Source organism: Salminus brasiliensis, chromosome 4 (genome assembly GCF_030463535.1).
Source record: "Salminus brasiliensis chromosome 4, fSalBra1.hap2, whole genome shotgun sequence".
NCBI classification, from domain to species: Eukaryota; Metazoa; Chordata; class Actinopteri; order Characiformes; family Bryconidae; genus Salminus; species Salminus brasiliensis.
In genome coordinates this window covers 20899020-20911480 of record NC_132881.1, presented here as the reverse complement: position 1 = coordinate 20911480, position 12461 = coordinate 20899020, and the positions used below count along the sequence as shown (strand labels likewise).

At 43.0% G+C, this 12461-nt stretch overlaps 1 protein-coding gene across 2 annotated transcripts; it reads right to left on the bottom strand.

The window, feature by feature from the left end:
• Positions 1-215: 215 nt before the first annotated feature.
• On the bottom strand, positions 216-11132 carry tnfaip3 (tumor necrosis factor, alpha-induced protein 3). 2 transcript variants are annotated; one of them, XM_072677595.1, is made up of 9 exons: positions 10831-11132; positions 9553-9898; positions 5375-5565; positions 5033-5174; positions 4777-4947; positions 4504-4684; positions 3221-4137; positions 2642-2838; positions 216-2313 (listed from the first exon to the last, which is right to left on the bottom strand). In XM_072677595.1, exons 2-9 carry the CDS (start codon positions 9857-9859, stop codon positions 2053-2055), a joined length of 2367 nt encoding a protein of 788 aa, XP_072533696.1. In that variant the 5' UTR covers positions 9860-9898; positions 10831-11132; the 3' UTR covers positions 216-2052. The 2 variants fall into 2 exon arrangements, with proteins under 2 accessions (XP_072533696.1, XP_072533695.1); XM_072677594.1 differs by having other exon boundaries at positions 9553-9865.
• Positions 11133-12461: the final 1329 nt, after the last annotated feature.

The window sequence follows — 12461 nt, the reverse complement described above, 5'->3', positions numbered from 1 at the left end:
TTTCTTTCTAGCAGAATAACATGGTCCAACATCTGAAATATGCAAAAGCCAGAAGCATTTTGGAACCAGGTGCTGTGGACTGATGAATTAAGAAAGGAGCCACACTCACCAGATGTATAATTAGAGTAAAAAGCAGCATTTGATAAAAAGAACAATGCTACAGAATATCCCCTTAAAACACTATAAGGAATAGCAAGAAACAGCAAATGTATATTTTCCTAATAAAAATAATTTATTTCAGAACAACATATAAATAATTCTTCAAACACAATACAGATAATGTTTGCTGTGAATAAATACCAAACAACTCCCTCACCTCCCAAAAAAACAAAAACAAACAAAAAAAAGTTTTCATACAATACTCTATATGAAAGTTCGCACAAATTCATTTAGTCATCTAGGTCTATAGTTGGAATGTCACTATGTCAGAAGTCAGACGTACCTCAACTAATTACAGAGCAGCTTATTAAGTATTGTGCAAATTTGTGATCATCTGAACTGAATTCAGATCCAGTAGTAGATGAGCAGACACTCAGATTCCTACTCACGATCTGACTGCAAATAGTTCTCAAATGCATCGTTTGACTAAAGCATATGTCTGCGTATGGGCCCACATGGTTCTATTTCTCATGTCTCACCACAAGTTGTGTTACCACAATATTAGACATCAGGAATGGGAATGTATTACACAGAAGTTCTTTTCTCAGCAAAGCCACAGTAGCCAATGACTTTTCCATGCTCATACCTATTGCGAGCGTTGAGAGCCATAGTCAAATAGACGCAATAGAGGCATTGTGTGAATGTAGCAGAGAAGCACAGCCAAGGGAATTAAGCACCCCTGCAAAGATAGAGATAGAGAGAGAGCGAAAGAGAGAGAAAGCGAGAAAAAGCAGACGGATATTCACAGATTTAGTGAGGGTGTGCACAACACACAGGTGTGTTTACCTTCGGATGACTTTTTTTTTTTTTTTTTTCCTTTTTTTTTTTTTTTTTGGTTAAATACTCCATGTTATTCCTAATGGGGATTTCACTTCACTTATGGTTCCTGCTTATTGACATTTCCTTTGCACTTTTTTTTTTGGTGTGGCATTTCCCCTCATCGTTATTTTGACTGCTTCTTTTGTGAGTGGTCACATGCTCTCGTTTAAGGAGGTGTGGTGGAAAACCAATGTTATTGCACTTCGGATTTTTTTTTTTTCTTTTAAGCTACGCAAAAATGTTAGAACACATCCAACATAGTCCAGTGCCATAGCAAGTAAAAAAGATACTGAACGAAGTCTAGCAAGGCAAAATCAGGTGAATAATCATTTCAAGAGCGAGCAGGACACGCAACGTGATCAATGACGACAAAAGAAATCAACTAAATAAAAATCAATCTCAAAAGGCAACAGGTCCGTACTGCCAGCAGACATCAAATGGCGCAGCAGGAAATAAAACTGGAGCACTGCTTTGCAAAACTCTCATTGGCACTTAACCTATGAAGTATCAAATAAACTACCAAATGCTGTCTGTCAGACCTTTGTAACCCTGTAGCTATTTCTCCTGTATTTTCTACAGGCCCCACTGGCTTACTGCAGTCCACAGTGGCGATGTACATTGGCTTGGTCATAATCATTCTTTAAGTAACTTTGGTCAAATTGCGCTGTATTGTCAGCTCACAATCAAGAAAAAAGCAGGTAAAAAAACAAAACAAAATAAATGAAAATCAAGAATTCTTTGAAGTCGCTCTCGCCTAATTTCGTTGGCAATGTATAAATTGTTTACAATCTACTACCCTGTTCAATAGAAATCAGAAATACCACAGATGTATGTGACTGGATGCCAGTGTATCATCAGTTTTCTTATGTCAACACCCCCAACCTTGGTCCTATACACATGATACAAAAATGATCAAAACTTTGCTTGAGAGGTAATCACCAGTTCAACAGCACCGGCAGGTTCTTCAACCCCACCCAGAAACAGCTGGGCGAGTTAGCCGCAGGATTCCTTTTTTTGCCCATTAATGTGCAAGGTTTTAGTCCCTTTTGTTTTTGGACTGAATATTGTCTTCGGTCAGCCTCGGTAGATTTGTTTGAAGTGGTCACACTCATTGCAGTAGCCTTGCTTCTCCTGGTTGGCGTAGTGGTCACAGCCCTGCGTCCGACAGCGCTGCTTGCTCTTCTCTTTGGGCGCCTGTGCGCGTCTGCCCTCACGCTGCCCACGGCTCAGGCAGTCTGGGCACAGGTCAGTGCAACCAGGCGACAGGTTTTTACAGCCACTGCGCCGGCACTGAGCCTGGTTGAGTGTTGCCGGTGGACGGGGTTTCGAGGCCCGCTGTGTGGCAAGAAAGGGGGTGGGGGGGAGAAAATGTGATCAGGCAAAGGTTTATAATATTTAGAACATTCACATGCCAAGTATTACATTAGCGTTTCTTGCACATTTTAGTGATTTGCCTGAGCCCAACACATGTGACTCCAATTATCTTTATCATGATACCATGCCTAATGAAAGAAAACTATGGTAGCAAGTACTACTGCTGTTAGTCGTAGCTCCACTTGAAAGTTCATCTTCTGTATAAAGCTAAGTTTTGGACAATACCTTATTCTTAATTACAAATCTCAAGCTTAACCAAAAAGCAGTGGTGTACAGTAGGGTGACTCACTGTGACAAGAGGAGGGGAACTGGAGCCTCTGCTAGCAGCTTGGTTAAGTCTGGCACTTTGCTCCTTCACATAGCACTTGTTGCAGTAGCCCTCCAGCATGGCCTTGCCCACTGCACCACAGCCCTGGCCCCGGCACCGGAGGTTCTGGAAGCCTGCCTCCGAAGTGTGTCTGGGCTGCACCACCGCAGGAGCTGCCTCTGCATGAACAAGTTAAATAAAATCAAATATACTCTAACAGTACTATTTATTTTAGCACTCACCAAGGCTCCCCTGTTACAACTTACAATAAAACATGTTACCACAGCCTTGCTTTTGTTTTAGGGTTTTATTGGCTAGGGGTGTTACAGTCATTATGATGGTTCACTATGATGGCAATATACTTCCACAAAATTCTGCTTGCAGCAGTACAGAATACCGTGGCATAGTTTGAATGGTTTCATTTTATCACATCCAAAATGGATTGATGACCTCTCTTCTGCCTTGTTGCATTTGCTTTGCGATAGTGGTCAAGTAACCGTGTACATCATGGTAAAGCTCTAATTCATTCTAAGCAACATTACTGTCCGTGGTCCCACTTACGGTGATTGGTCTGATAGTCCACGTAACATATGGTGCAGAATCCCAGCTTCTCCGGTGTCCCGAAAAACTGGCAGCCAGAGCGCTTGCACTGCCGCGCTGTCTGTGTCTGCCAGCCATGGACAGCTGTGCCAGAACGCTCTGGATCCCTCATCGGCGTCCACACAGAGCCTTCGATCCTCGGCTCCGGCTGCTGAGAGTCACCCCGCTCAGATACCGCTGTCCTCTGCATGCAGGGCGGGCAGAGGCCATTGAATGTCCGGAAGGCCTCCTGTCGGCACACACTGCAGCGCTCGCTGTCCCTTTCTCTCTCGCGCTCTCTTTCCTTCTCTCGCTCCCTGCCACCAATCACCCCCCACTGGGTGTGTGCCCAGCCATGATGGGAGGGTCCTTGGGGCGGCCCGTTGCCGGCTAAACGGCTCTGGCGAGCAGCGAAACAGCGCTCACACAGGCCATCATGCTCCACGCTGAGTGTGAACAGGCAATCAGTTGTTTTGCACTTCATGGCATGGGTCTCACTGTACAGGCTTAGGCTCGGGGCTGTTGGAGGTGGAGGCGGAGCAGAGCGAGGGCTGGGTATCACAGATCGGTCTGAAGTTGCTGATCTACCGCAGCCCTCAGTGTCTGAAGACGAATTGGCAGGGTTAGCCACAGCCTCCAGCTTCCTGCCAGCCTGACGTTTCTCAAAGCACTCATGGCAGTGTGGTTGCGTGTCCACAGAAACATAGAAGGTGCAGCGAGGTGTGGCACAGCGGATCTCGATGAGGGACAGCTGAGAGACGGAAAACGGGGGAGGCCGCTGCGACTGAGGAGTCCACAAAGACTTCTTGTCTTCCTGCCAGCGCTTGTACTCATGGGTGACCAGCTGCAGGTAGTCCTCCATAAGGTTCATGTCCTCAGGTAGGTTTCCCTCATCAAGCCTAAATGGAGAAATCAGGTAAAACAGAAAATGATTGCAAAATTGTTTATGGGTATCATGTCAGCAGTGGACAGTCTGGCGCTGCAGTGTCCCTGCTTAGCATATTTGACTTTCTGTTGCTCCAACTCAGGAATGGTTGTTTAGCAGATTCGCTGGATCAGCCCTTGGGGCTTTTGACCCCCAAAAAATGCAAGTTAGTGGTACTGATGGACCAAGGTTAGAACCCTCAGCATTAAAAGTGATAAAGCGCTAAACCTCAACTTCAACACATCAATGAATGGTCACTGGTATATTTCAAATAAAATATAATTACAGTCTAAGCAAAATTGACCAGTGGTTCCCACAGAACTATGTCACTGTCTCATACCTGGCTGCTCTGATCATCTGTGTGGGATCGTAGCCCAGGCCAATGACTGGGATCTCCATGACCATCAGGTAGTCGTTTAACAGCCTCTCCTTTTGCTGCTGTTCCTTCTCAGTCAGGAAGTGTATACGCAGCTCCTCAAAGCCTACCCGACCAGGATTTATCAGAGGTACTGCTCGAAACTCTGAAGGGAGAGAACAACATATTACAAATGATTCAAACATGCAAAGAAATGTAGTCACCAGCCACAGGGCTGAACGCGTTTGCAGGATATACCTGGGCCACTGTCTTTGACAGTTATGAGGGGGGCAAAGTGTTGAGAGTCATAGCCGAGGACTATAGGATACTTGTAACACTCTTCTGGGGGCCAGTGAAGAGGCAGGTAAATGCCACCCACGTTGAGTGGTGAAAAGGACGAACCAGACTTCATACTCCTCAGCACTTGATCTGTTGAGTTCAATGATCGAGAATTAGAAATCTTTTTTCCTTCATTCACTTGCAGCAAAATAGTAGCCCAGCGAAAAGTATGTACCTGCAATGACGATAATAGGCCTCCGCAGGATATTTGATAGCACAAAGATGTGAATGTCTTCCAGGGAATCAAATTGTAGGCCATTACTGCTGGACACAGGAGATGCCATATCAACTATCTTCTCCCACTCCTCTTCCCAGTTCTGGAAAGATAAAAAGGCATTTCTCTTGAACTTTTCTCCATAACTTCACTCCTGGTATATGAAACTATGTGCTCCAGGAAAACATCTACAGTGCAATTGGGGGATTGAAAACAGACAACTTTCTGGCTCTCAGGTAAATGGTTCGAAGTTCACAGAGTGCTGCTCAGTTTTATGTATACTGCGAGAGTGCAATTAGCTACCTTGGTACTGTAGCGTAGGCCAGTCTGGGTGAACTCCTGGGAGTGTAGGAGCTCTGTTTGAAAGCGTGCTCTAAAATTACTGGTGTCTGTCTCTTTGAGCACGGCATAAAGGGCTTTACGCAGGACCAGGTCAGTATCCTGCACTCCCAACATGTACTGTGAGGCAGCATGAAGCAGGCAGTTCCCATCGCCTAAAGAAACACAGTAAAACAAATTTCCATTATCTGAATACCCAAAGCTTACAACCATATTTCTGGACTCAGATGTAAACTTGTATTAGTGGGTCACAAGTCATACTATCTAAACAAATATATGCCTTTGCCAGAGCAGGGATGCACTGAACACTACTGATTATGGGGCCTCTGTGATGGTAATTATAGATTTAAAAATAATCATCAATCCCATAAAACTGACCCATTCATTAGAACCCTACAACCATAGAAAAAAACAACTGGAACACAGCCAACCCTTCAACTTATCTGATAAGAATCAAAGGCAGCAAAAAGAGCACAGCAGAGTCTTTGCACTGCAAACATACTTGAGGTAGCGGTCTGAATGCTGTCTTTTTGTAGGCCACCTCCAGTTCAGAAGGGTGTTTTTCCCCTTTAAAAAACCCAAAGAGGTAGCTCATAAGCAAAGAAGTGGTAAGAAGTAATTTGAAGTCATTTAAAAGGTACCAGGCCTGTAGGTATACATGAGCCATAACAGCCATCAATGTACATTGTGCTTTGTGGCTAAGAAATAAAGATTTTAGAGGCCGCAAGAGATATGAGAAATGGTTAGGTGTTTGGTCAGGCAGAGAGACAAAAATGAACTGGGGAATTTCCACCAAGCTGTTAGGATGCTTTTGAGGTATCCATTACATGGGGCCATATAGCTCTTAAAAGAGGAAATATGACTTTCTGCAAGTACAGAAGTGTCACCTGTCATGGTTACCTACAGTGAAATTGAGTGTACAGTCCATAGGGCACTACTGTATTACACTTTCAATTGTGATACAAGTTAGTATAACAATTAAAAGGCCTGGCACTAGATTTGCTTAAGTACTAAAAATCATTTATGACTGAATTAGAATAATACTTGAAGAATAAGACCTTGGCATCTGGGGTCAGTAAAGATAATTCGTATGAAAATCAAAACCTCCACTTAAAAAAAAACCAAACAAACAAACAAACAAACAAAAAAACCCAAAAAGGTATCTATGAAATACTTATTTCTTCTTATGACATTAAGAGCATAGTGATTATGTACATAAAACACAAAGCACAGATATAAGTAGTCTATGAAACAGTCTTGTTCAATGGTGATAATAATGTACCATTATTTATAACAAATCATATGTAGTGGTACTAGCTTCATTACTGAAACCACTAATTGCTCAAAAAGTCAAAACACGGCACAAAGGTTGAGTCATATCTGCTGTTAAAGCATGGTCAGACAAAAGGAAAATACATACGTAGCATAAATTGCAGACAATTTAAACACTTTTAACATGCAAAACACCAAGCTCCTGTTAACAGCAGAAGAGTTAAGCCCTAGATTCCATTTTAAGGCCAGGGTTTTTTCAGTGTTGTGCAACTTTTGAGCGTGTGTGTGCACCCTGGTAACAAGCTGCTCTAAAACAAGTATGTAACACAACAGGGAGGAATTTCCCTTGTACGCGATTCTCTGATTAAGTGCCGTAAGGCCAGCACTTCAACTTTTTTCTTCCCCTGGTCTGCTCTTGAGACAGCAGGGCTGTGCTACAGAATGGCTGGACTTTCCAAAGAGGAGGAGCCTCATGCTACAGGAATGTCTGTACCTTTTCTAACTTCACCAACAACCAACAGTTAAAAGATGATGAGGGACTCTAGTTTCTTTTCAAATCAAAAGGTAGAGACTACACCAGTGCCAAACACAAAGATCAAAGTATCAAACGTACAGGGATTTTTCACTAAACTTAAGGTCTATGGAACCTCACTGTGTAGCATTCAACCAATACTGTTGATGAGCAGGTGAAGATCACTATAAACTGGGGTTGTTTAACTAGTGCTTGCAGATCAGACAAGTATTAACATGGTTGGTAGCGTCTTACTTATTAATATGATAATTAAAAATCCACTGCGAACAAATTAAACACGTTTTCACCATTTTTTTTTTAGTTCTTTACGTGAACAAAGAGGAACAGGCCTTTGTTTCAAGAAAAAAATGTTTTTGAAGGACTGAGAAATTTTCTACATGACTAGACAATCACCCTTTAGGATACATGACAGTACAGACGACAACAAAGTGTCACATTGGGTAAAATGAGAATTATATTTTCCCAATAAACCAATGTTGTTCGCCTTACTAGAACTCTAACCACGCCTGATGGGAACAACTCATATTATTCTAAACATGTTTCACTAGCCTAGGGTGATGAGTGGGAAATAATGATAATATTAGTTACTATGATCAAATTTCCTGAACATTTTGTGTACATCAGTATGCGAATAACACTTAAGCAACAGCATGTGACATAAAAAAACAGCATTAGTCTCATTTAACTGGATTTACTGTAAATATGTGGAACTTGACAGTGCAGCTTTTGACAATATTGTTTTAAATACGGCATGACTAGGAATTCTGATGTATGAAATGCAGGAAGAATTAAACATCGTGATACATGTCACGTATCATAAAAAGTGTCTGTGAATGGGCATATTATATTTTGGCTTGTGCCATATAAATCAATTATCATAGTGGCTTGTTTAATGGCTGAGGCAAAAAAAGAAAATGATATGAAACGCATGGAACAGATTTTTGGAAATACCCAGACCCTCGGTCACAACCACATCCTTATCAGCATGGATCGCCATTTCAGTCGCAGCTTCAGGACGTGAACACAAAATATAATGAGTCAGCGGCATGGACACTGGTATGAATTGTCCTGCTCTCCCTCACCCATGTCCCAGCGTCACCTGATGAGATGAATTCTAGTAATCAGCAGCCAATGGCCTCCATTCAAATTCATTTAGAGGAAGTCGCACCAAGTCCATATCTCTATGCCAGTAACATACATTCTAAAGCATAAAAAACAACTGCTTTTAGGAGTCACCTAGCAGAAATGTCAACTACAGGCCTATGCGAGAATCATAAAGACAAAAGTTTAAAGAATTTTATGTATGTTTATGTTCAGAACATCTTTAAAACTATTCAAACACCATTGACTCCCCATTACTGGAACCGTATTAAGAAAAGTTCCAGTCATGACAAATAGTGGTGAACAGTACATGTTGGCCTACGTCTCATTGCAACTTTCTGTAAAACACAAGCTTTCATGACACTTCTCTTCAGGTGGGGTTACTGTAACATTAGTGACTGTACAATGGAGCAAAAAGGGCAAGTACGCAGAAGCTTCCTCTTGTTAAATTACTCATCCTATGCAAGCAGCGTAGCTTGACCTCAGGTTAACAGCAGAAATGTTCAACTCATAAAGTGCTCACCGTGAACAGTGCATCACCAGGGCCTCTTAAAATCAAATCACACCCAAAAAACGAGGGGGGGGCTCAGGGGGCTCAGTGTGACAGTATAGGATTTCCCCTCCAGGTCTAATATGCTTACGCATCAGAAAAAAATAAATAAATAAAAAATAAATAAATAAAAAAAACAACACAGTTTACCTCCACATTAGACTCCTGGATCTTGCCTTGCCCCAATTAGTATACAAACCATCGGCAAGACAGTCCTGCTCTTAACACCATTTACCACAGATAGAACTGTAAGCGTAGTAAGCAGGCTTTTGCAAGGGAAAGGAGAATAGGTTAGGCCTAGTAGCCCACAAATTGGCATCATTTCTTTATGAGGCAAAAAGGGATTTGTGAAAGGTAAACAAAGACAGCCTCTTTACTTGAAAGATCTGCACAAGTGACAAGGACACACTAAGTGACTTACAAACACACCCTTATTAGATGCAGACTTATTGAAAGTCTTTCTTTTTGGATCTGAAATGTGAGCAGTTTGCTCTGTAGACGTGCCTTGCTTCAAAGGCAGACCAGATTACCAGTGTTAAACAAAGAATCACACTGATAGTCAGTGAACAGACATGATCTTCTCTGAGCTGGTTTGACAGCAACCAACACAATGAAAACAGCCACCAGAGCAGATGCTCATGCCAGCCAAAGCTTGTTTCTACAAGATCAACTAAAGGAAGACATTACCATTTGTCCGAAGTGGCACCAGCTTCTTGACCTCTCGGCACCAGTTGAGCCTCTTCTCCTGTTCCAAGGAGGTCTGCATGGCCCGGTCCAAGATGGCTGCCTGGATAACCTCCCCAAAGGCCTGCGGAAACTGGCTCATGCGGATCATCTCCAGCGTGTAGCGGTGCATGCCCCGCAGGTGATGGAGCAGGCCACCACTGGACGAGGGCTTCACCACATCGTTGGGCACGCGTTCGCGTATCTTCACGGCCTTCAGGAGGTTGCTGACAAACAGGAACTTGGGCAGGAAGTTCTGGCCCTGCGACATTGTGTTCTTGAAAAAGGAGTAGGAACACCAATTTATTTTCTGTTGGGGGGAAGGGGACAGCAATAATGACTTTCTTTAACATGGACACACACATTAATGAATTCTGACAAAGTAAACTTAGTGAAGATGTGAGTAGATATAACAAGTGGGCCCATGGAGCCACCTGATGATGAACATTTCCAACCCCATATTGACCACCTCGAGGTCATGATGAGGAAATGGCCAAAAGGTGATTTTTAGGCCACCATGCTACAGTCTGCAGTTTACACACACACGACGAACGAAGTAGAGTCGTTATTCTCGTCGGCTTTCAATGAAAGTGCATCAAGATGCTAAGCTAATTTACAAGGGCATCGTTTAGGCTCTCCTTTGCCTCAGTCAACGTCTGAGGTTGTCTGAGGACAACTTATTCAAACACCCTCCCCTACACAGACGACCCCACATCTCATGCCCGCCTTAAAATGCCCCAGTAAAAAGCTTCACAGCGATTTCTAAGAGGCGGACACCGAAATGAAGCCGCGATGTGTGCGTTTTTCCGCTGTCACAGCCCGCAGGCAACAACAATAGGGACCGTTGCGGTCTCGCCGCTCCGCTCGTAGTAAAGCAGCAGCAGGCTGACGCTCCAATTACGTAATTCGGCTTATAAGATGGTTACAGACAATGCAACACCGCCACACACTCAGGAAAAGAGACGACATTTACGCTATCGATGCGAAAAACGAGCCTTTCTTGCCTAATGCTTTTAAATAAATGGCTGAGAGGGACGTCTTCGCAAACAATGGCTGTCAAAACCGTGGCATTCAGATTCAGATTGTCCAACGGCTGCCAACCAGACCCAACCACCACTCAGCGCGATTTAGCCACAACAGCCTGTTTCGAGCTGTTTCAGGGGTTTTTTTTAGTTCAGGTCGGAGTCGATAAGGATAAAAGCTAGGGATGACGACTCGGACAGCAGGCAACTCTCCTCTTACCTGCTCAATATGTCGGTATCCAGCAACAAAAGCCCATAAGAAGGAGCTCCGACTCCGCCGCCTTCGCTACTTCAGTCCGCGGAGCCCTAGTGCTCCATGGCGCCTTCAGACAGCGGAGCTGTTTCAGCGATCGTGCATTATAGGGCGATCAGAAAATAACAAACATACAGTGTAAGACTTAATCTAGTCAAAAAGGCTTAGAGTTGATGTCAACAAGGAAATGCCAACGGGGATTTCCAAGGAGGTACTTTCCACTTTCACAACCGACTATACAGCCAATTACTTCTCCAAGCCTGTGCGGACGCTCGGCGGAGCGCGGTGACGTCGCTCCCAAAACAGTGACGCAGTTACGTTGCTAATGTTTGCCACACCCATCGGCTGAGGTCAGCCCCATTGTTGGGGCTTTTGCTCTCCGTTTTTGGCTCAAACAAACGGACGTTTTAGGGACGTTAATACACATTTAGTGACTAATTATTCCTTACTGAACGTCAAACAACACGATGCAGATGTTCAGTTAGTCCCGAATGCGTGTTTTTTTGGCTTTCTAGCGGATTAGTATTGTTTGTGCCAGTGCCAGGCTGAGGTTTCGGCCAGCAGGTGGCGCTGAGAAACTGCAGCGCTCGTTCGCTCTATGTGCAGATTTCAGAACGGATGGACGATACCACTTATACCAGGTAACACATACCAGGGAAAAAATCCTGATACTACCACCGATACTTGTAAATTACGTAAAAGAAGAGCATTTACAGTGCAAACCTTTGCATTCATGTTAAATGAATTACCGCTTCGTGAAATTGTTGAGTGAAGAACCATTTAGTTGAGTAAAATAACTGTTTCTGTCTGTGTAAATATCAAAGGGAGACATTTGCTCATTTAGACATTTACTTTTCAGCATTGAGGTCACCTTCAGTTGTCTGTGATTTTGGAAGTGTTTGCAAACCTGGTTTGTAACGTAGCTAGTGATGTTAAAAGCAATTGCATAAAAATGATACAATTTAAAATTTAATCTCTTTGCCAACATTTTCCCCTCCCACCAAAAAACAAAACACCTATCAGTATCTCAATTTAAATAAAATTTACAGTAAAATAAACACAGGATGTCAGCCCCCACTCTAAAGCCACATTTCTGCTCAATAAATGGGTGCTTTGCTGTAGGAGAATAAATTAAAGATTTTATTTTTTGCTGATAAAAAAATTGTTAGCTTTAACCAATGACCGTAGAATATGGACAGCATAATGGCTCTCAAAAGAGATATGTTTCAGTAATTCATTTCGTTTTCCTCCTCTAAACTGTCTTTCCATCTCCAGTAGCTGTGTTGTAGTCACCTGCACTTTTACTGTTGAAACATTACTGAACAAACTAGATATCCAGGAGAAAACTCTCCTTCTGTACTGTAAGCTCAGTGAAGTCTAAGACATGCTTGGGGGCGGTTCTACTGAATGAGTAGGAGTAAGATCTAAAAATAATGTTGCCAAACAAAATGAATGCTGCCACCACCATGCTTCATGGCGGGGAAAACATCCAAGGAGGTGAATACTTTATTTTTTAGGTGCTGTATGTCCACTTCTGCAAACTATAGAAGGTTAGCTCTGCCCATTCAGATTTGAAAAGGTTGAAACCGTTTTGATCA

Bases quoted from the DNA above. Each gene is read 5' to 3' on its own strand.
- tnfaip3 (XM_072677595.1), bottom strand. From the start codon at position 9,859: ATGTCGCAGGGCCAGAACTTCCTGCCCAAGTTCCTGTTTGTCAGCAAC. The intron at 5,566-9,552 runs GTAATGTCTTCC...GTGTTTCTTTAG, and splicing joins GGTGCCACTTCGGACAAATG to GCGATGGGAACTGCCTGCTT. The intron at 4,948-5,032 runs GTACATACTTTT...TGAACTCAACAG, and splicing joins GCCTATTATCGTCATTGCAG to ATCAAGTGCTGAGGAGTATG.